At 37.9% G+C, this 20,064-nt stretch overlaps 1 protein-coding gene across 7 annotated transcripts in view; it reads left to right on the forward strand.

Annotated features, from left to right (window-relative positions):
* The window catches only part of CPNE8 (copine 8), a 240,834-nt gene that overhangs the window by 106,995 nt on the left and 113,775 nt on the right, over positions 1 to 20,064 (forward strand). Inside the window, exon 1 of one of the 7 annotated variants that reach the window (XM_073877717.1) lies at positions 6,422 to 6,482. The exons of 4 other annotated variants lie outside the window; for them this stretch is intronic. Coding sequence is in view for 1 of the 3 variants with exons in the window: in XM_073877716.1 (XP_073733817.1) it covers positions 8,459 to 8,472 (14 nt within the window). In the remaining 2 variants the exon portion in view is untranslated. Of the gene's footprint in view, positions 1 to 6,421; positions 6,483 to 8,411; positions 8,473 to 9,784; positions 9,817 to 20,064 lie in introns of those variants that run through there. 2 more of the 7 variants (XM_073877716.1, XM_073877718.1) reach the window with 2 other exon arrangements.

The following is a 20,064-nucleotide window of genomic DNA, read 5'->3' on the forward strand; positions in this document are numbered from 1 at the left end:
ATTCTTACCCTGGAGAGGAGGGGGGGGACCTCCAGGGGTAACTGAACCGACAACTGTTTTGGCTAAGGGAAAGATTATGTTCTTTGTCGGGTGGCTATAGCAGCTTGTGATCTAGGCAGTCAGTAATGGGTAGGATAAAGGGAGAGACGCACCCAAGAGAGATTAGTGAACAGTACCTTGAAAAGAGTACAGGGACAGGGACTCAGAGGCAGGTGATAAATGGAAGACCAGCTTGCAGTTGACTGATGGACACCAGGATCCCAGCTCTGACATAGGGCTCAAGGACACAGCATAGTGGGTGCAGAAGTTCAACAAGAGAAATGTGGGGAGAAGAACGGAGCAGAAAGGAAGCTGGGGAATAAGGCAGAAGAAGCAGAGGGCTTGTAGGGGACTTGAGGCAGAGCCTTAAAGGTTTGCCTTAAAGATCTGATTCAGATGTGGCCTGATTCTGAAAGCTATGCTGTGGCTGTGGGTGCATTTAGATCAAGTCGGTGAGAGAAGGAATGGGAGGAGGAAGAAGAATAGGAAAAATGATTAGTCTTGAAGGTGAGAAACGTAAACTTACAATTAAGCAGAGCATGCCTTATCATGCAACTTTTTGTATATGAAAATATAGCCAACTTTGGGGGAAATTTTGACCTTCAAAGTCATCTTGACTTTATTAACTTCCTTGCAAATTAGATTGATATTGTTATACTCCCTGATTTATTTTATTGGAAAGAACACTGGGCTGGGAATCAGAAAATGATACTTTTAGTACCATCTCTGCTGCTAACTTGCTAGGTAACATGACAAAATTTGTACATCTGTATTATACTTTTATATCTGTAGTATGAAGAACTTAGTCTAGAGACAAATAGCCATTGTAATAGAGTTGGTGGTACATGAGCTTTGGGGGCAGTCAAATCTGGGATCATAATTTATTGGGTATATAATTTGAGAAAATTGGTTTAAATTCCTGAGCTCTAGTTTCCTCATCTGAAACATATGAATAATATACTTTTAAGAGAGTTGTTGTGAGAACTAGAAATACTTTATATATTTTTGTCATGGAGGACACTGGAATTTAATAAGCACCCAAATTGTGGTTATTATTGTTATTGTTGCTATTAAATATAGCCGGTGTCTTTTAGGAAAGACTTCTTAAATGGAATCACCGAATAATCTCTCCCATCTCTCCCTTCCTCCCTCCCTTTTTTCTTCCTTTCCTTTCTTCCTTCCTATGTTTCTGTCTTTTTGCTTTTGTGTATTTATTTTCCTTATAGAAGCGTTTAGCTAGGAATTCAGCAAGGTTAGATAAAAGACAGTTTTGAGCCAAACTTGATTACATTTATGTAAATTGTTAAATGTCAACCAAATATAAATATTAAAAATTATTTTGTCTATTCTCAGTATAGAGCTGAAAAGTCAAATTATGGGGGAGTTAAATTTCTGCTTCTCATTAGTTTGGGTTTTACAAGATAGTGTTATTTTGCTGGAAATGTCCTGAATTTTTAGAGCATTGCCCATGTTCATATGAAATTGCAAAATGTAATCTAGAGTACAGTATCAGTTAAAAATTATTTTTCTCTCATTTGCAAAGATTCCATTGATGTGTATACATATTAGTAATTTTTATACGCTTCTAACACATTAAAAATTGAACCACTGATTGCATCTTAGAGAGATGTTGAATGCTTCATGGATCTGGTATAAAGAACTTATCAACCTCTGATAAGAGGAGAGTCTATATGAAAAAATGGTGTGTTCTCTTAAGACCAAAAGTAGAAGCAGTTTTAGTACATTTCCTTACATATCTTGCACAAGATTATGAGTCTTCCATATAACAAAAACTTAGTAAATGTTCAACTGGCCCACTTTCTTACATTCATTTGTGGATCTGAGCTCATGCTCTGGAAAAAATCTGCAGAGATATAATTGTTTAACCCAAAAGAGCAGACTGTGTATACAGCTGCAAGCTCCCACACTTCTCTGCTGTACTCAGAAATTCCAGTAGTTATAGGTAAAGATATATAAATGAAGAACTAATCTGGATAGATAGGCTTGCAAAGGATATGGCCAGTCATGAGAGATATGGGTAAGGTAAATACATTTTTCTCAAAATTGTCCTTAATATCATCATCAGAGACAAGCCCCAGATTGGTTATCTGTTGTTCTGATTTGGATGTTATACTTCCCTGATCGAAACTTGTGTACAAGTAACTCCTTCAGGCATCCAAATTTAAAAAAGAAAAACAAAAGGCAAAATCATTTTATGTCAGTGCTTATTATATAGACTACATTTATTGCCTGGATTCGCTTATTTTTCTATCAGACACAGCCTCAACCTGGTGCTGCAAGGATTAAGGATTCTTTTTTTTTCTTCTTTTAATTCATTTATTCCACAAATCTTTACTGGGAATACATAATGGACCAGAAACGATTAGGGACTAAGCATGCAATTATGAAAACACAGAGTTGTTCCTGTCTTCATGGAGTTAATCATCTATTCATTAAATGAATAATCACACAAATAAATATAATTGCATATTGATATAAGCCCTGTGAAAATTAGAGACTGGCTTAGACCAGAATATATAGGTCTTTTTAGTATTCGGATTTTATCATAAAAGCAGTGAGAAAAATCATGATTTTTGTTCAGAGAGTTCCTTCACTTCTGTGTGCAGAATGGTTGTGTGTAGTTACCAGAAAGATTAGTAGGTTAATTACTGTTGAAATAATGTAGTTCAGAGAAGACAGGAGTTTGAACTAAGAAGATGAGGAGGAGTAAGCTGATTAAAATATGTTTTTAAGATTCATTTCACAAGGATTAGTGATAGGCTGATAGTCTTGATGAAAAAGATCTCAAGGAAGACCTTCAGATTTCTTGCACAAGTAACTAATGGATGGATTTATCATTTTCTGACAAGGGGAAGATCATCCATTTCTGGGCTTTCCACAAGTGAACAGTGTTTTAGGAAGAGATGAGTCATTCTGTCTTTGTATTGCTGAGTATAAACATTTGGAACAGTATTTTTATTTGTATTTGTCTAACCTCATTGAGTTGGATTGAAAACTGATGGAAAATCTTAACTGAAGAAAGGAAGTGATAAGATATGATCTGTGTTATTTTGGAGGATGGCTTCTAATTAAATAGCACCTACCTTTGTTGAATCAACATTCCTAGTGTCACTTAGTTTTAATATCAGATAAGTTTCTAAAGGGTTTCCCTTTGTATAGACAATGTTTAGAAATTATGTTGGATAAAATCTTTCAGAGAAATTACAGGTTTCTCTACAATGAAATTCATTGTTCCTTTCTTCTTTCTCCCCTCTTAGGTTTAGCATAATTTGCTGATTCTGGGACTCAAGAGGCAGGCTAGGAATATTAGTTCTATAGTTAAGCAAACTAGTAGGTGAAGAAAGACCTTTATGGGCCAAACTTGGAATGAGCATCTTGGTTGAGCTCTAACCCCCTGATGAGATGAATATTTGGAACAAACATTTGGAGATTGCCTCTGCTCCTATACATAACTCAATTAGTTCTTGTCTTCAAAACAATTGAAAGGGAGCAGTGAACTTTTAAAAAATAATACCAGTGGCTAACTTGACTGAATCCTTATAATGTGTCAGTCACTGTAATACCTGCTTTACACCTAATGACTTCTTTAATCCTTGCAGCACCATTATGAAGTAGATACTAATTATCCCCATTCATCAGAGAAAGAAACTAAAACAAGGATTCTGGAGAAACCAAGCTTCAAATGTGCTTAACTACAGCATTGTATTGCCTTCACAAATGAATCTATTTATGTATGGCTTTGAAGGAAATTTAATTTTTAAATTTTATTTCTTTTTAAAAAGTATTTACTTAAAAGTCAAGAACATCTCTGGAGGATAAGAACTTTTAAGAGACCCATCTTGACCTAGGTCATTTCAAGGATGCAGTTCCTTTGCACTCTCTCTTGCCCACACAACTCTTATGCAAACGCAGTCCAAGGTAAAACTGTTTTCCTGAGGTATATAGGGGTCATCTCCAGAAAAGTTTCTGTTTCTTGCTTCCGTCTTCGGTCATGAAGACTTAGCTTCTTTGGGCTACACCGGGCCTCCGGAGGGTGTGCTCTTAACTCTTGTGTTTCCTGTGATTACTAAGAGGAATACAGCAGGCCTGGAAGTGAGAAGAAGGATGGCTTTCCTGTGCTAGCCAGTCTCCATTCTAGGGGGACTGCACCCATTCTCCCCGTGGTCAACTAGGATGACAGCACTCTTCTCCAGGGGTAGCATTAAATTTTCTAGAGCCAACACAGTCTAAATAGGAAAACTATTGGAAGGAATTTTTAAAATAAATCCATATCTAGTTTTGGAAAGAGGTAAATAAGTACATCAGATTCTTTTTCCTCATCTTCTAGAAAATCATCATTCTGAATTCATAGTGTGTTGACAAGTAAAGAGCACCATGTACTCATCCTTTCTGGTCATTTCTTCCATTTGGCAATGCAGGATAACATGCTTCCATTTCTAAAAACAACAAGCTTCTCTGCTGCTTTCTTCTCTTTCAAAGTTCAGGGAGGAGAGATTAAACATATTGTTAGTGGTTTTAATTATTTATGTACGTATGTATGTCTATATGTATGTATGTATGTCTATATGTATGTATGTATTTTAAAAAACGTTCCTGAATAATTAGCCTTGATTGGCCCATGGTGCCATTTTAGATACAGGCAGATCCTTGCAATGCAGAATCTTGCAATACCGGCTGCTCTGGAAATAAATTCTAGTAAGTGAAAAACCTCAGTAATCTTTGCAACTCACTGCCTGTTTTGATACCAGTATTGATTAGACCCTCCCAGTAATCATGGAGATAGATTGATTGAATCTCAACTCTTTTCCCAGTTTGAGTTAACTTTGATGAAAGACTCTTAAACATGGAGAACAGTTTAGTAAACTGACATTTTCAAATACATCTACATTCCAACATATATTTTTAGTCATTTTCGTGAATGTATTCAGTTTCTTTAGTATAAACATACCGCTTTTAGCTAACTAAATTGTTAGCTTCTCCCAACATTTTATTAAAGTTTCTTACCCTCTTCCTTTCATACTATTTTTGTTTGTTTTAAGTTCCCTATTGTCCTTTCTTAAGCAGGTCCACTTAAAAAATAATCAAAGGAATACACAGTAGATGTTCCTGCTCTGTCCTTATTAATTCTTCTGTTCACCACGACATACTTGGGTTCCACAGCATGCTGGAGCAAAGCACCTGAACAGCCTCCTAAAATTCAGTCAAGATCCTGAATGCTTTTCCTCCAACCTTTCTTTTAACAATTGTGAAAAGACTTAAAAAGAAAACATTATAGCCTCTGTATTGTAGAGACCTGTTTTTGTGCCTTGTAAATATTAAGATTCAGTATGTTTATTGAACTGAATTTTCCAGAATAATAGTCACATTTATTTATTTATTTTTTTGTTAAGTACACTAAATGTCTCTCCTGCACGTTATAACTTTGCACTTTGGAACAGAATTTTTAGATTATAATAATGTTTGCTACATATGTATTTTACTACATTACAATATGCAAAGTGTGCTTTCAGTAACATTAACAAGCTAATATTTCTGTAGATAGATGGATAGATCTAGTTTATCACAGCCCAAGTAAAGTAATTGCTTAAAAAATTTTTGACATATGAGGTATTTAAGTGCTAGGATCACATCATTCTTGTCAATAATTACTTTTAAAGAAGATCTTAGTCTCCAGAGATTATGAACAGTTTACTTTGTTTTTATTACTGAAAAACTGTATATCAAACCATCGATTGTATACTCATTATGATTCTCTACCATGATAACAACTGTCTTGTTTTTCTTTTAATGTCAACATTTACATTCTGACTAAAAAACAAGATCACACTTAATTATAATGTTAACAAATTACAGGGTAGCAGATGGATTTCTTGAGCACAGTGTTTAAGATGTTAAAAGTTTCGGTTGCAGTTTTCTGGCGTTTGACGTATTTTAACAGTGAAAGCAGTATGTTTTCTTTTGTGATAACCCATATAGTAAAACCTTAGAAATGACATCTTGTAAATATTTTAGAGACAAAACATATTGCATGGAAAGATAAATGCATGAGATTTAAATTAAATGAATCATTAGTTTTGAAAAACTACCTGCATGGATCTTTTGTTTTTGCCTTTGGAAATGACATATTTTCCTCATGTAATTAGATTTCAAAAGAACACTAATTAAAAGTATGTTTCTTTCTACTTGAACATTCGTGTTAAAAAGTTTCCATTTATCGAGCTATTTATGTGGCTTTGATTTTTCTTTGTTTAACCAGAAACATTTGGTATCTGATGTCATCAACCCCAGCTATTTACCTTCTCTGCATCTCCACCCCTGTGGTCTGAGCACCTCAGTGTCCCAGTACAGAACCAAATGGTCCGGTGACACCACTGACCCCTGACCTCCAGCCCGGCTTCAACCTTCAATGCTCTGTGACTCTTGTGGGTACATTTTCCCTCTCTCCTTAGCAGCTTTTCACAAAGGCTGTAAATAACTTCCTTCAAGTCCTCTGTCACGTAACCTTTCTCCTCCTCCCCCTCAGCCTTTTACTTTTACAACTTTACCTTTTTACTCTCAGAGAAAATAATGCCACAAATCATGTTAGTTGCTGTGTTTGTTCTTTGACATTCTATCAGCCTGCACCAAGAGCTTTACATATATTATAGCATTGATTCTTTCTTCAACCTAGCCAAACAGAGATTATTAGTTATATTTTGCAGATGAACAAATGAGGCTTCGATAAGTCAAATACCTTGCCCAGAGTCTGGAGAGGAAAGAAGCCAGGAGCTGAACAGCTTTGTAAAAATCAAGTCTGACCCCTTAATCATTTTTCAGTTTTTGGTTTACTGAAGAGGAGGGGGAGATTTAGTTCATCTTCTCCCCTCTTGGTTTAGTTGAGCATATGTTTCTTTTCTCTACCTGAACAACTGCCTCCATCTAAGTCTGGACTGTACTCCACACGGACTTCCTTAGAGACCGTGCTCATAACTTCAGCATCCTCCCCGCCATCCCCCAGACAACACAACTCTGCCTCTGCCTTGTGCTGTGGCTCTGCCTCCGTTCTTCCCATCATGGCAAATAATCTTCAAAGACCCTTCTTGTACAGCTTCTCAACTACCACTACCTCTTCAACACGCTCTTCATGGCTTCCTTGGGCCCAGGTGTGCCAGTGTGCCTAATCCACAGGGGCTTGCCGTTTCTCCCTTACCTGGCCTCTTTGTGGCATTTGGTCATGGCATTTGGTGCTGTTGACCGCTTCTTCCTTGAAACTCGTGTCCCTTTGCTTTCGTGACACGCTCTCTCCTCGTTTCCCCTTGTGACTCCCTGGATTGTCCTCTTACCCTGCTTCATAGGCCCACGAATGACCTCAAATTGTGCACAAAATTGCTGGGTGACATTTTTCTCCTGAAAATGTCTCTGGCTTTTATTAGAGTCTCATGTGTGTCTGTGACTCAACAAAGTTTAAGACCGACACCCTACGGGGTATGTTACTCTGCATGGTGTCTTAGCTGTCCCTGATTTCAGCTGTCACTTATATACCACTGATGCCCACATCTCATATCAACCATATTTCTTCTGTTGGCTCTAGATGCATATGTACAACTGCCTACTGAACACAGATGTCTCCAGGAAGCCTCAAATTGAATATGCCCCCAAAGCGAGTTTATCACTTAATCCATCCAAACTCCTCCTTCTGTGTCTTTTCTCTGTGATGCCACCACTGGGCAGTTTTCTAAGCAAGTAGCAGGAGTCCTTTTATTCTTTCTCCCTCTCTCCTTCCTTTCTCAGCAACCAAGCTATCCATCTACACTTCCACTACTCTTCTGCAGCAACCCTTCTTACTTCACTGCACAGCTCTTCCCGACTGGCCTTGATTTCTGTAATTACTGTGTGCATCAGTCCCATCTGCATGCACTAGCTCCTACTGACCTTTGTGGAGTCAGATCTAAAATTCAGCCCCTTCCTCAATTCTTCCCCATAACCTTTGGGGGAGAGAACGCAACTCTGCAATGACACTTGAGACCCAGCCAGTGTACTTGAATTTTCCCAAACACACTTTATGCTCTGAGTGACTTGAATTACCTTCAGTAGACCATAGTCTTACATCACTCTGATTCCTGTGTCTGGAAGGCGTTTATGCACTTTGCCCCACTTGCCGGTTTGCACCCACCTGGTTAGCCACAGTTCCTGTCACCTTCTCTGTGAAATCTCCCTGGTCTCTGCCAGACTTAGGATTGGTACCCATAGTTAGTGTAGCACCTGCTTACTTCAGTTATAGTATGCTCCACCCTTTATTGTTACTGCATCAGTATCTGTATCAGTTATGGCATCTTTACTGTTTTTCTTCCTACTGAGCCCCTCTAGGCTAAGGTCTGTTTCTACTTCAACTGTATCTTTGTCTTGACTACCTAGCACAATGCCTGTAAAGGGGTAAGTACTCAATACATCTTTTTTACAATGATAATATTACAGAACCCTAGAGAGTGCTAGTTGCCATGCTTTGCGTATAAGTCGATAACTCTACAAATATTTGTTGCATAAGTAAGCAAATCAGTGATACTCTGTTTATAAAGCAATTATGTTTTGCAAAGCTACATACATCATCTATCTGTAGTTATTTTGCTCTTTGGACCTGTAAATAATATGAAATGCAGGAGGCCAGTTTGACTGTCATTCTCATATATTAGTACCATAAGATTAAAAAATATGACCATATGAATAATTCATTTTGGGATTAAAGAATTATTCCTCTATTAATAAAGAAAAAACAGTTTTGTGTTAGGTTGACTTCCTATATTAAAACCATTAATATTGATAAATAACAAATGAATTTTTACGTGTTTATTTCTGCACCATATTTTTTGCATTTCACTACAGCGGCAAGTGGCAGTCAATTATTTGTATAATTCTTCCCCCCTAAGCTCTAAGTCATTTCTCTCTCACAATTCAAGTGTTAACAGAACTCTCATATATGAATAATTTAAGTGTTGCCAAATTTTAATGTAATATCACATAAATACCTCATTGTGACTGGGTAATTTCGAGTATTATATTATTTTTTTAATTTAATTTTTTTAAAAAGAGTTAATTCTGTTTGAGTTGTTCTTGTTCCGATTGAAATAGATTTGCTTAATATGGGAAAAGGTGTTATTTATCCTTTATCCCATTAAGAACTGGCTCTTATTAGAGCCTGTGTCCTTTCTCCAACCCCTTCAAATTTGGGGAATTATTACTACAGTTAAGACTAGTCTATGCAGGGACTCCTGGGTGGCTCAGTCTGTTAAGCATCTGCCTTCGGCTCAGGTCATGATCCCGGGGTCCTGGAATCAGTCCCACATTGGTCTCCTTGCGCAAGGGAGCCTGCTTCTCCCTCTGCCTGCCACTCCCCCTGCTTGTGCTCTCTTTCTCTGTCAAATAAAGAAATAAAATCTTTAAAAAAAATAAAAATAAAAAAATAACGATAATGTATTGGATACTTGCTCTGTGCTATGTTTAGACACATATATTAAAACTGCATTATTATCTTGATTTCTCAGATAAGGAGACTGAGTTTCAAAAAGATTAAACAACTTGTTTAAGGTCACAGTTATTACTTGATGTACCTGGGATGTAAACTCAGCTTTGTGGAATGCTTCAAATGCAGTGCCTATGTCTAGGGTCTCATTGTATTACAGCAGGAGTACCTACAAGGTAGAGAGGAAGGAGGAATCCACTCTAGTGGGAGTCAAAGAGGAAGCATTTGAGTTGGGCTTTGAAAAATGAAGTGTTCACCAGGTAAACAGTCTAAAGATGAATAAGAAGAGATCCTAAAAAGTTTATACATTGAGAAGGGCTGATGAAGGAGATATCTTAAGGCAGGAAGCATTTTAAATTACTAAAGACATACCTCTTTAGTGATATGACTTATTACTTTCAGCTCAGCGTAAGCAGATTAATTTTCAGAAAAAATATTAAGCCTGATAGCCGCTCCTTCATAATGTCATTAAGTGTGATGTTTCATTTCTCATGTTTTCAACTTATAGAACTGAAATTATACTGTGTATACTTTCCTATGACTTGATTTTTTGCTCAGAATTGTTTGTGATAACCATCTATATAATGTGTGATGTGTGGATGTGTGATGATATACTGTACTCATTTATTTCATTACTGTATCAAATTTATGAATTATAAATAGATTAAGTCAGTGGGCTTTTTGTAGCTTCTAGTTTTTTTTCTATATAAGCAGTGCTACAATAAAAATTATTCTGTCTCCTAATTGTTTATAAAATATAAAATTACTTGCATATAAAAGTTATTGTATGCCTTCTTACTATATGCCTAGGAATGATATTCTGGGATCATAAGGTAGATACAGTATGAAAGGGAGAATTTTGGCCCCATGACATTTGCTGTCTAGTGTCACACCTTTGGTCATATTACTTATGTGGCAAAAGAATTTTGCAGATGTAGTTAAAATTAGTAATCAGCTGACCTTAAGATATGAAAATTATCATGAATTATCTAAGTAGAGTCAATATAATCACTTGAGCCTTGAAAAACAGAAGCCAAAAAAAGGAAAAATAAAAATAAAAACAAAAACAGAGGCAAAAATCAGAACAGGAAGTGAGAGAGATGAGCTGATGGAGCTATTGAACTTTTCAAAACAAGCAACTCTTTTTTGTGTGTGTGTTTTCCCTATTCTCCATTTTCTTTATCCCTGATCAAATCTTTGCATTTCCTTACTTCTGGTAGCTTTGAGTTTAGTTTGTTCTTCCTTTTCTAGTTCTTTCAGGTATAAAGTTAGGTTGTTCATTTTTAGTCTTTTTTTTTTTAATTTATGCATTTCCATTTATAAACTTTCCTCTTGGCACTGCTTTCATTGCATCCCATATGTTTAGTTTGTTGCTTTTTCATTTTCATTGTTTCAAGGTATTTTCTAATTTCCTTTGTGACTTTTTCTTTGACCCATTGGTTGTTTAAGGATATGTTGTTTAATTTCTACGCATTTGTTTATTTCCCAATTTTCCTTCCACTATTGATTTTGAATTTCAATCCATTGTCATTGGAAAATATACTTTGTATAATTTCAAGCTGCTTGAATTTGTTAAGACTTGTTTTGTGAACTGATATGTCATCTCTCCTGGAGAATGTGCATGTTCCATGTGCACTTGAGAAGAAGAATGTTCTGTTGTTATCGGATGGAGTTACTCTTTAGGTCCATTAGGTCCAATTGGTCTTAATGGTGTCCAAGTCCTCTCTTTCTTTATTGATCATTTGTCGAGTTGTTCTCTGCATTATCGAAAGTAGACTGTTAAAGTTTCCTACTATTAGTGTGTTGCTGTTGTAATATCTTTTATTAACACACTGCTGGATTTTTGTTTAATACTATTTTGTTTATTTTTTTGCATACAAAATACTAAACTAGTAGAATCCCACAGGTGTTATTTTTATTATTGTGCAATTCCAAGTATTCTTTCTTGTGCCTTATTCCATCTTTTAATAATGAGTTTTCAAAAATGTCTTAAAAATTACCTTTTGTCAGGGGCATATTGGTGGCTCAGTCAGTTAAGCGTCTGCCTTTGGTTCAGGTCACAATCTCAGGGTCCTGGGATCGAGCCCCCATACCAGGCTCGCTGCTCAGTAGGAAGCCTCCTTCTCCCTCTCCATCTGCCCCTCACTCCTGCTCATAATATGTTCTTATAATTGTTTGTATTTTTTTGGTGTTTATTGTGATCTCTCCTCTTTCATTCATGATTTTGTTGATTTGGGTCCTTTCTCTTTTCTTTTTGATAAGTCTGCCCAGGGGTTTATCAATCTTATTAATTCTTTCAGAGAACCAGCTCCTTGTTTCATTGGTCTATTCTGCTGTTCTTTTGGTTTCTATTTCATTGAGTTGTGCTCAGATCTTTATTTCTCTTCTCCTGCTGGGTTTAGGCTTTATTTGCTGCTCTTTCTCCAGCTCCTTTAGCTGTAGGGTTAGGTTGTGTATTTGAGACCTTTCTTGTTTCTTGAGAAAGGCTTGTATTGCTATATACTTTCCTCTTAGGACTGCCTTTGCTGCATCCCAAAGATTTTGAACAGTTGTGTTTTCATTTTCATTTGTTTCCATGAATTTTTGAAATTCTTCTTTAATTTCCTGGTTGACCCATTCATTCTTTAGTAGGATGCTCTTTAGCCTGCATGTATTTGAGTTTTTCCAACTTTCCTCTTGTGATTGAGTTCTAGTTTCAAAGCATTGTGGTCTGAAAATATGCAGGGAATGATCCCAGTCTTTTGGTACCAGTTGAGACATGATTTGTGACCCAGGATGTGATCTATTCTGGAGAATGTTCCATGGGCACTAGAGAAGAATGTGTATTCTGTTCCTTTGGGATGGAATGTTCTGAATATATCTGTGAAGTCCATTTGGCCCAGTGTGTCATTTAAAGCCTTTATTTCCTTGTTGATCTTTTGCTTAGATGATCTCTCCATTTCAGTGAGGGGCATGTTAAAGTCCCCTACTGTTACTGTATTGTTGTCGATGTGTTTCTTTGCTTTTGTTATTAATTGCCTTATATAATTGGCTGCTCCCATGTTGGGGGCATAAATATTTACAATTGTTAGATCCTCTGGCTGGATAGACCCTTTAAGTATGATGTAGTGTCCTTCCTCATCTCTTATTAAAGTTTGGTTTAAAATCGAATTTGTCTGATAAAAAGATTGCCACCCCAGCTTTCTTTTGGTGTCCATTAGCATGGTAAATGGTTTTCCACCCCCTCACTTTCAATCTGGGGGTGTCTTTGGGTCTAAAATGAGTCTCTTGCAGACAGCGTATCGATGGGTCTTGCTGTTTTATCCAATCTGATACCCTATGTCTTTTGATTGGGGCATTTAGCCCATTTACATTCAGAGTAACTATTGAAAGATATGAATTTAGTGCCATTGTATTGCCTGTAAGGGTGACTGTTACTGTATATTGTCTGTTTTCCTTTCTGATCTATACTGCTTTTAGGGTCTCTCTTTGCTTAGAGGACCCCTTTCAATATTTCTTGTAGGGCTGGTTTGGTGTTCACAAATTCTTTTAGTTTTTGTTTGTCCTGGAAGCTTTTTATCTCTCCTTCTATTTTCAGTGACAGCCTAGCTGGATATAGTATTCTTGGCTGCTTATTTTTCTCACTTAGTGATCTGAATATATCATGCCAGTCCTTTCTGGCCTGCCAGGTCTCTGTGGATACGTCTGCTGCCAATCTAATGTTTCTACTGTTGTAGGTTACAGACCTGTCCCGAGTTGCTTTCTCTTTGTCTCTGAGACTTTTAAGTTTTACTATTAGATGTCGGGGTGTTGACCTATTTTTATTGATTTTGAGGGGGTTTCTCAGTGCCTCCTGGATTTTGATGCCTGTTTCCTTCCCCAAATTAGGGAAGTTCTCCACTATAATTTGTTCTAATAAACCTTCTGCCCTTCTCTCTCTTCTTCTGGGATCCCAGTTATTCTAATATTGTTTCGTCTTATGGTATCACTTATCTCTTGAATTCTGCCTTTGTGATCCAGTAGTTGTTTATCTCTCTTTTTCTCAGCTTCTTTATTCTCCATCATTTGGTCTTCTATATCACTAATTCTCTCTTCTGCCTCATTTATCCTGGCAGTTAGAGTCTCCATTTTTTATTGCATCTCATTAATAGCCTTTTTTATTTCAACTTGGTTAGATTTTAGTTCTTTGATTTCTCCAAAAAGGGATTCCCTAGTTTCTTCCATGCTTTTTTCAAGCTCAGCTAGTATCCTTATAACCGTCATTCTGAACTCTAGTTCCGACATCTTACTAATGTCCATATCGATTAGGTCCCTGGCAGTCGGTTTTGTGTCTTGTTCTTTTTTTTTGAGAAGAGTTTTTTCATCTTGTCATTTTGTCCAGAGGAGAATAGATGAATGAGAGAACAAAATGCTAAAAGGGTAACAACGACCCCAGAAAAATATACACTAAACAAATCAGAAGAGACCCGAAACTAGAGGGAAAAGAAAGGGGAAAAAAGGAATATGATCAGGCTGGTGAATAGAACAGAGCCACACACTAGATTTTGGGTGTATTTTGGTCTGTTAGAAGAAACTGCCTCCCAAAATTTTAAAGAAAGAAAAACATACATATATATACAAAAATAAGGGTAAATATGATGAAGGGATGGAATATGAATATAAAGATGAAAATTTTAAAAAGATTTTTAAAAAGGACTGATAAGAAGTTGGTTGAAAAAAGAAAGAAGAAAAATTAAAAATAAAAAAAAAAAGGAGAGAATGTGATCAGGCGGGAGATTAGAACAAAGCGATACACTAGATTGAGAGTATATTTTGGTTTCTTAGAAGAAACTGTATCCCCAAATTTTGAAGAAAGAAAAACTTATATATATATGTATATATATTTATATATACACAAAAAATAAGGTTAAATACAATTAAGCAATAGAATATGACTAAAAATGAAAATTAAAAAATATTTTAAAAAAGGAATTGATACGATGTTGGTTGAAAAAGGAAAGAAGAAAAATTTTTAAAAAGACCTAGAAGAAGACAAAATAAAGAAAATTTTAAAAATTAACTTGGAAAGACTAAAGAATCATGTAAAATAAGCCTTGAATTCTATGTCCTGGTTTCCTCTAGCTCTGGGATTTTGGCATTCTCATTGATCAGCAAACTTGGTGTTGGTGGATGTGCTTGCTGATTTTTCTGGGGGAGGAGCCTGTTGCAGTGTTTCTCAAATGTCTTTGTGGGAGGCGGAATTGCCGCACCCTTGCTGGGGGCCGCCGGGCTAAGTAATCTGCTCGGATTTGCTCTTGGGAGCTTTTGTTCCCTGGAAGTTTTCCGTACAGCTTTGAAGGATGAGAGTGAAAATGGCGGCCTCCCAATCTCTCACCCCGGAGGAGGTAAGAACTCTGGGCCCTGCTCTTCAGTGCGCCGCCAGAGAAAAGCAGTCAATCACTCCTGTCTCCCTGGTCTCTGGCCACACTCCGAGCTCACCCGGCCTTTGACCAAGCGTGTCTGTCTCTGGCACCCGACCCCATTTGGAACTTCCAAACCCAGCAGATTCCTACGGTGTGCTCTTGCGCCACTCCTCCCTGGGGTGGAAGCAGAGTCTTCCCAGATCTGCCACTTGTTGTGTCCCTGCTGGAGGAGCGGTCGCCCGACTGTGCTGCGGATTACAGTTTATGTCAACCCCGAGCTGAGAGCCCACTCCTCGGCTCCATCTCCGCAGCCGGCTTCCCCGCTCCCATACCTGGGAGCTCTGCTGCACTCAGGCACCCCCGGTCTTTCTGTGACCCCGAGGGTCCTGAGACCACAAATGTCCCAGGGAGCGTTTCACCCCCTGCTTAGCCACTGGAGCGAGGTCCTTCAGCGGAACGGACTTCTAAAAGTTCCAGTTTTGTGCTCTGCTGCTCTCTCACCTGCTGGTAGCGGCTGACAGAGGCTCCTTCCCCCTCCCCTGCCCCCATGGTCTATCTTCCCATTATCACCTAAGATTCACTTCTCCCCACGCCTACCTTCCAGGAAGTGGTCGGTTTTCTGTTCATGGAGTTGCTGGTATTTTTTTTTTTTTTGATCTCCTATTGAGTTTGTAGGTGTTCAGAATGGTTTGATACCTATCTAGCTAAATTCCTGGGACCAGATGAAATTTAGGTCTCCTACTCCTCTGCCCTCTTGCTTCTCCCCCCAAGGATTATTCATCTTTAATAATTCTGTTGAGATGTCTTCAGCTTCTTGGTGATGGATCCTATTCTTATTATCATGGGTTGCAAAATATAATAGAAGAATATGAGTATGTGAAACTGTTTTCAAAATTGGCTTTTTTGGGTAACTTCCTTTTTTGATGTAATTTCAGTTACACAGAAAATTGGCTAGAATAGTACCAGAAATGCCTGGATGCCCTTTACCCAGAACTTTTACTTTCAACAGATTTTAACTTTGTCCCAAGTGCTTTATCATTTTCTCCCCCATCTTCTTCCCTCTCATCCCCCTCTCCCACATTCTAGTTCTGAGAGTAAGTTGGAGACATTGGAGACATTGTGTACCCTTTCTTATAAATTCTTCAGTGTGTATTTTTTTTTGTCTTTAAATTTTTTTATTGTTATGTTAAACATCATACATTACACAATTAGTTTTTGATGTAGTGTTCCATGATTCATTCTTTGTGCATAATATCCAGTGCTCCATTCAGAACGTGCCCTCCTTAATACCCATCACCAGGCTAACCTATCCCCCTACCCCCCTCCCCTCTAGAACCCTCAGTTTGTTTTTCAGAGCCCATCGTCTCTCATGGTTTGTCTCTCCCTCCAGTTTCCCCTCCTTCATTCTTTCCCTCCTGCTATCTTCTTTTTTTTTTTTTCTTAACAGATATTGCATTATTTGTTTCAGAGTACAGATCTGTGATTCAACAGTCTTGCACAATTCACAGCACTCACCATAGCACATACGCTCCCCAATGTCTATCACCCAGCCACCCCATCCCTCCCACCCCACCCCCACTCCAGAAACCCTCAGTTTGTTTCTGGAGATTAAGAATTCTTCATATCACTGAGGTCATATGATACATGTCTTTCTCTGATTGCCTTATTTCACTCAGCATAACATCCTCCAGTTCCATCCACTTCATTGCAAATGGCAAGATTTCATTCCTTTTGTTGGCTGTATAATATTCCATTGTGTGTGTGTGTGTGTGTGTGTGTGTGTGTGTGTGTGTGTGTGTACCACGTCTTCTTTATCCATTCATCTGTCGATGGACATCTTAGCTCTTTCCACAGTTTGGCTATTGTGGACATTGCTGCTATAAACATCAGGGTGTTTGTACCCCTTCAGATCCCTACATTTGTATCTTTGGGGTAAATACCCAGTAGTGCAATTGCTGGATCGTAGGGTAGCTCTATTTTCAACTTTTGGAGGAACCTCCATACTGTTCTCCAGAGTGGCTGCACCAGCTTGCATTCCCACCAACACTGTAGGAGGGTTCCCCTTTCTCCGCATCCCCGCCAACATCTGTTGTTTCCTGACATTAATTTTAGCCATTCTGACTGGTGTGAGGTGGTATCTCATCGAGGTTTTGATTTGAATTTCCCTGATTCCAAGCGATTTTGAGCACTTTCTTTGTGTCTGTTGGCCATTTGGATGTCTTCTTTAGAAAATTATCTATTCATGTCTTCTACCCATTTCTTGATTGGATTATTTGTTCTTTGGGTGTTGAGTTTGATAAGTTCTTTATGGATTTTGGATACTAGCCCTTTATGTGATAATGTCATTTGCAAATATCTTCTCCCATTCTGTCAGTTGTCTTTTGTTTTGTGGACTTTCTTTTGCTATGCAAAAGCTTTTTATCTTGATGAAATCCTAATAGTTCATTTTTGCCCTTGCTTCCCTTGCCTTTGGCGATGTTTCTAGGAAGAAGTTCCTGCGGCTGAGGTCGAAGAGGTTGCTGCCTGTGTTCTCCTTTAGGATTTTGATGGAGTCCTGTCTCACATTTAGGTCTTTCAAACATTCTGAGTCTATTTTTGTGTGTGGAGTAAGGAAATGGTCCAGTTTCATTCTTCTGCACGTGGCTGTCCAATTTTCCCAACACCATTTGTTGAAGAGACTGTCTTTTTTCCTTTGGACATTCTTTCCTGCTTTGTCGAAGATGAGTTGACCATAGAGTTGAGCGTCCATTTCTGGGCTCTCTGTTCTGTTCCATTGATCTATGTGTCTATTTTTGTGCCAGTACCATACTGTCTTGATGATGACAGCTTTGTAATAGAGCCGGAAGTCTGGAATTGTGATGCCGCCAGCTTTGCTTTTCTTTTTCAACATTCCTCTGCCTATTCGGGGTCTTTTCTGGTTCCATACAAATTTTAGGAGTATTTGTTCCATTTCTTTGAAAAAAGTGGATGTTATTTTGATGGGGATTGCATTGAATGTGTAGATGGCTCTAGGTAGCATTGACATCTTCACAATATTTGTTCTTCCAGTCCATGAGCATGGAACGTTTTTCCATTTCTTTGTGTCTTCCTCAATTTCTTTCATGAGTATTATGTAGTTTTCTGAGTACAGATCCTTTGGCTCTTTGGTTAGATTTATTCCTAGGTATGTTATGGTTTTGGGTGCAATTGTACATGGGATCGAGTCCTTAATTTCTCTCTCTTCTATCTTGTTGTTGGTGTATAGGAATGCCACTGATTTCTGTGCATTGATTTTATATCCTGCCACTTAACTGAATTCCTGTATGAGTTCTAGCAGTTTTGGGGTGGAGTCTTTTGGGTTTTCCACCTAAAGTATCATATCATCTGCAAAGAGTGAGAGTTTGACTTCCTCTTTGCTGATTTGGATGCCTTTGATTTCTTTTTGTTGTCTGATTGCTGTGGCTGGGACTTCTAATACTATGTTGAATAGTAGTGGTGATAGTGGACATCCTTGCCGTGTTCCTGACCTTAGGGGGAAAGCTCTCAGTTTTTCCCCATTGAGAATGATATTCGCTGTAGGTTTTTCATAGATGGCTTTTATGATATTGAGGTATATACCCTCTATCCCTATACTCTGAAGAGTTTTGATCAAGAAAGGATGCTGTACTTTGTCAAATGCTTTTTCTACATCTATTGAGAGGATCATATGATTCTTGTTCTTTCTTTTGTTAATGTATTGTATCACATTGATTGACTTGCGGATGTTGAACCATCCTTGCAGCCCAGGGATAAATCCCATTTGGTCGTGGTGAATAATCCTTTTAATGTACTGTTGGATCCTATTGGCTAGTATTTTGTTGAGAATTTTTGCATCCATGCTCATTGGATATTGGTCTGTAATTCTCCTTTTTGATGGGGTCTTTGTCTGGTTTGGGGATCCAGGTAATGGTGTCTTCATAAAACGAGTTTGTAAGTTTTCCTTCCATTTCTATTTTTTTGAACAGATACAGAAGGATAGGTATTAGTTCTTCCTTAAATGTTTGGTAGAATTCCCCTGGGAAGCCATCTGGACCCGGGCTTTTGTTTCTTGGGAGATTTTTGATGACTGCTTCAGTTTCCTTGGTGGTTATATGTTTGTTCAGGTTTTCTTTTTCTTCCTGGTTCAGTTTTGGTAGTTGGTACACCTCTAGGAATGCACCCATTTCTTCCAGGTTATCTAATTTGCTGGCATATAGCTGCTCATAATATATTGTTATAATTGTTTGTACTTCTTTGGTGTTGGTTGTGATCTCTCCTCTTTCATTCATGATTTTGTTGATTTGGGTCATTTCTCTTCTCTGTTTGATAAGGCTGGCCAGGGGTTTATCAATCTTGTTAATTCTTTCGAAGAACCAGCTCCTAGTTTTGTTGATTTGTTCTACTGTTCTTTTGGTTTCTGTTTCATTGATTTCTGCTCTGATCTTTATGATTTCTCTTCTCCTGCTGGGTTTAGGCTTTATTTGCTGCTCTTTCTCCAGCTCCTTTAGCTGTAGGGTTAGGTTGTGTATTTGAGACCTTTCTTGTTTCTTGAGAATGGCTTGTATTGTTATATACATTCCTCTTAGGACTGCCTTTGCTATATCCCAAAGATTTTGAATAGTTGTGTTTTCATTTTCATTGGTTTCCATGAATTTTTTTAATTCTTCTTTAATTTCCTGGTTGACCCATTCATTCTTTAGTAGGATGCTCCTTAGCCTCCATGTATTTGAGTTCTTTCCAACTTTCCTCTTGTGATTGAGTTCTAGTTTCAAAGCATTGTGGTCTGAAAATATGCAGGGAATGATCCCAGTCTTTTGGTACCAGTTGAGACATGATTTGTGACCCAGGATGTGATCTATTCTGGAGAATGTTCCATGGGCACTAGAGAAGAATGTGTATTCTGTTGCTTTAGGATGGAATGTTCTGAATATATCTGTGAAGTCCATTTGGCCCAGTGTGTCATTTAAAGCCTTTATTTCCTTGTTGATCTTTTGCTTAGATGATCTGTCCATTTCAGTTAGGGGGGTGATAAAGTCCCCCAGTATTATTGTATTGTTGTTGATGTGTTTCTTTGCTTTTGTTATTAATTGCCTTATATAATTGGCTTCTCCCTTGTTAGAGGCATACGTA

The sequence above is a fragment of the Callorhinus ursinus genome, unplaced genomic scaffold (genome assembly GCF_003265705.2).
Source record: "Callorhinus ursinus isolate GAN/ISIS: 27379988/994484 unplaced genomic scaffold, GSC_fseal_2.0 scaffold27, whole genome shotgun sequence".
Taxonomy (NCBI): Eukaryota; Metazoa; Chordata; class Mammalia; order Carnivora; family Otariidae; genus Callorhinus; species Callorhinus ursinus.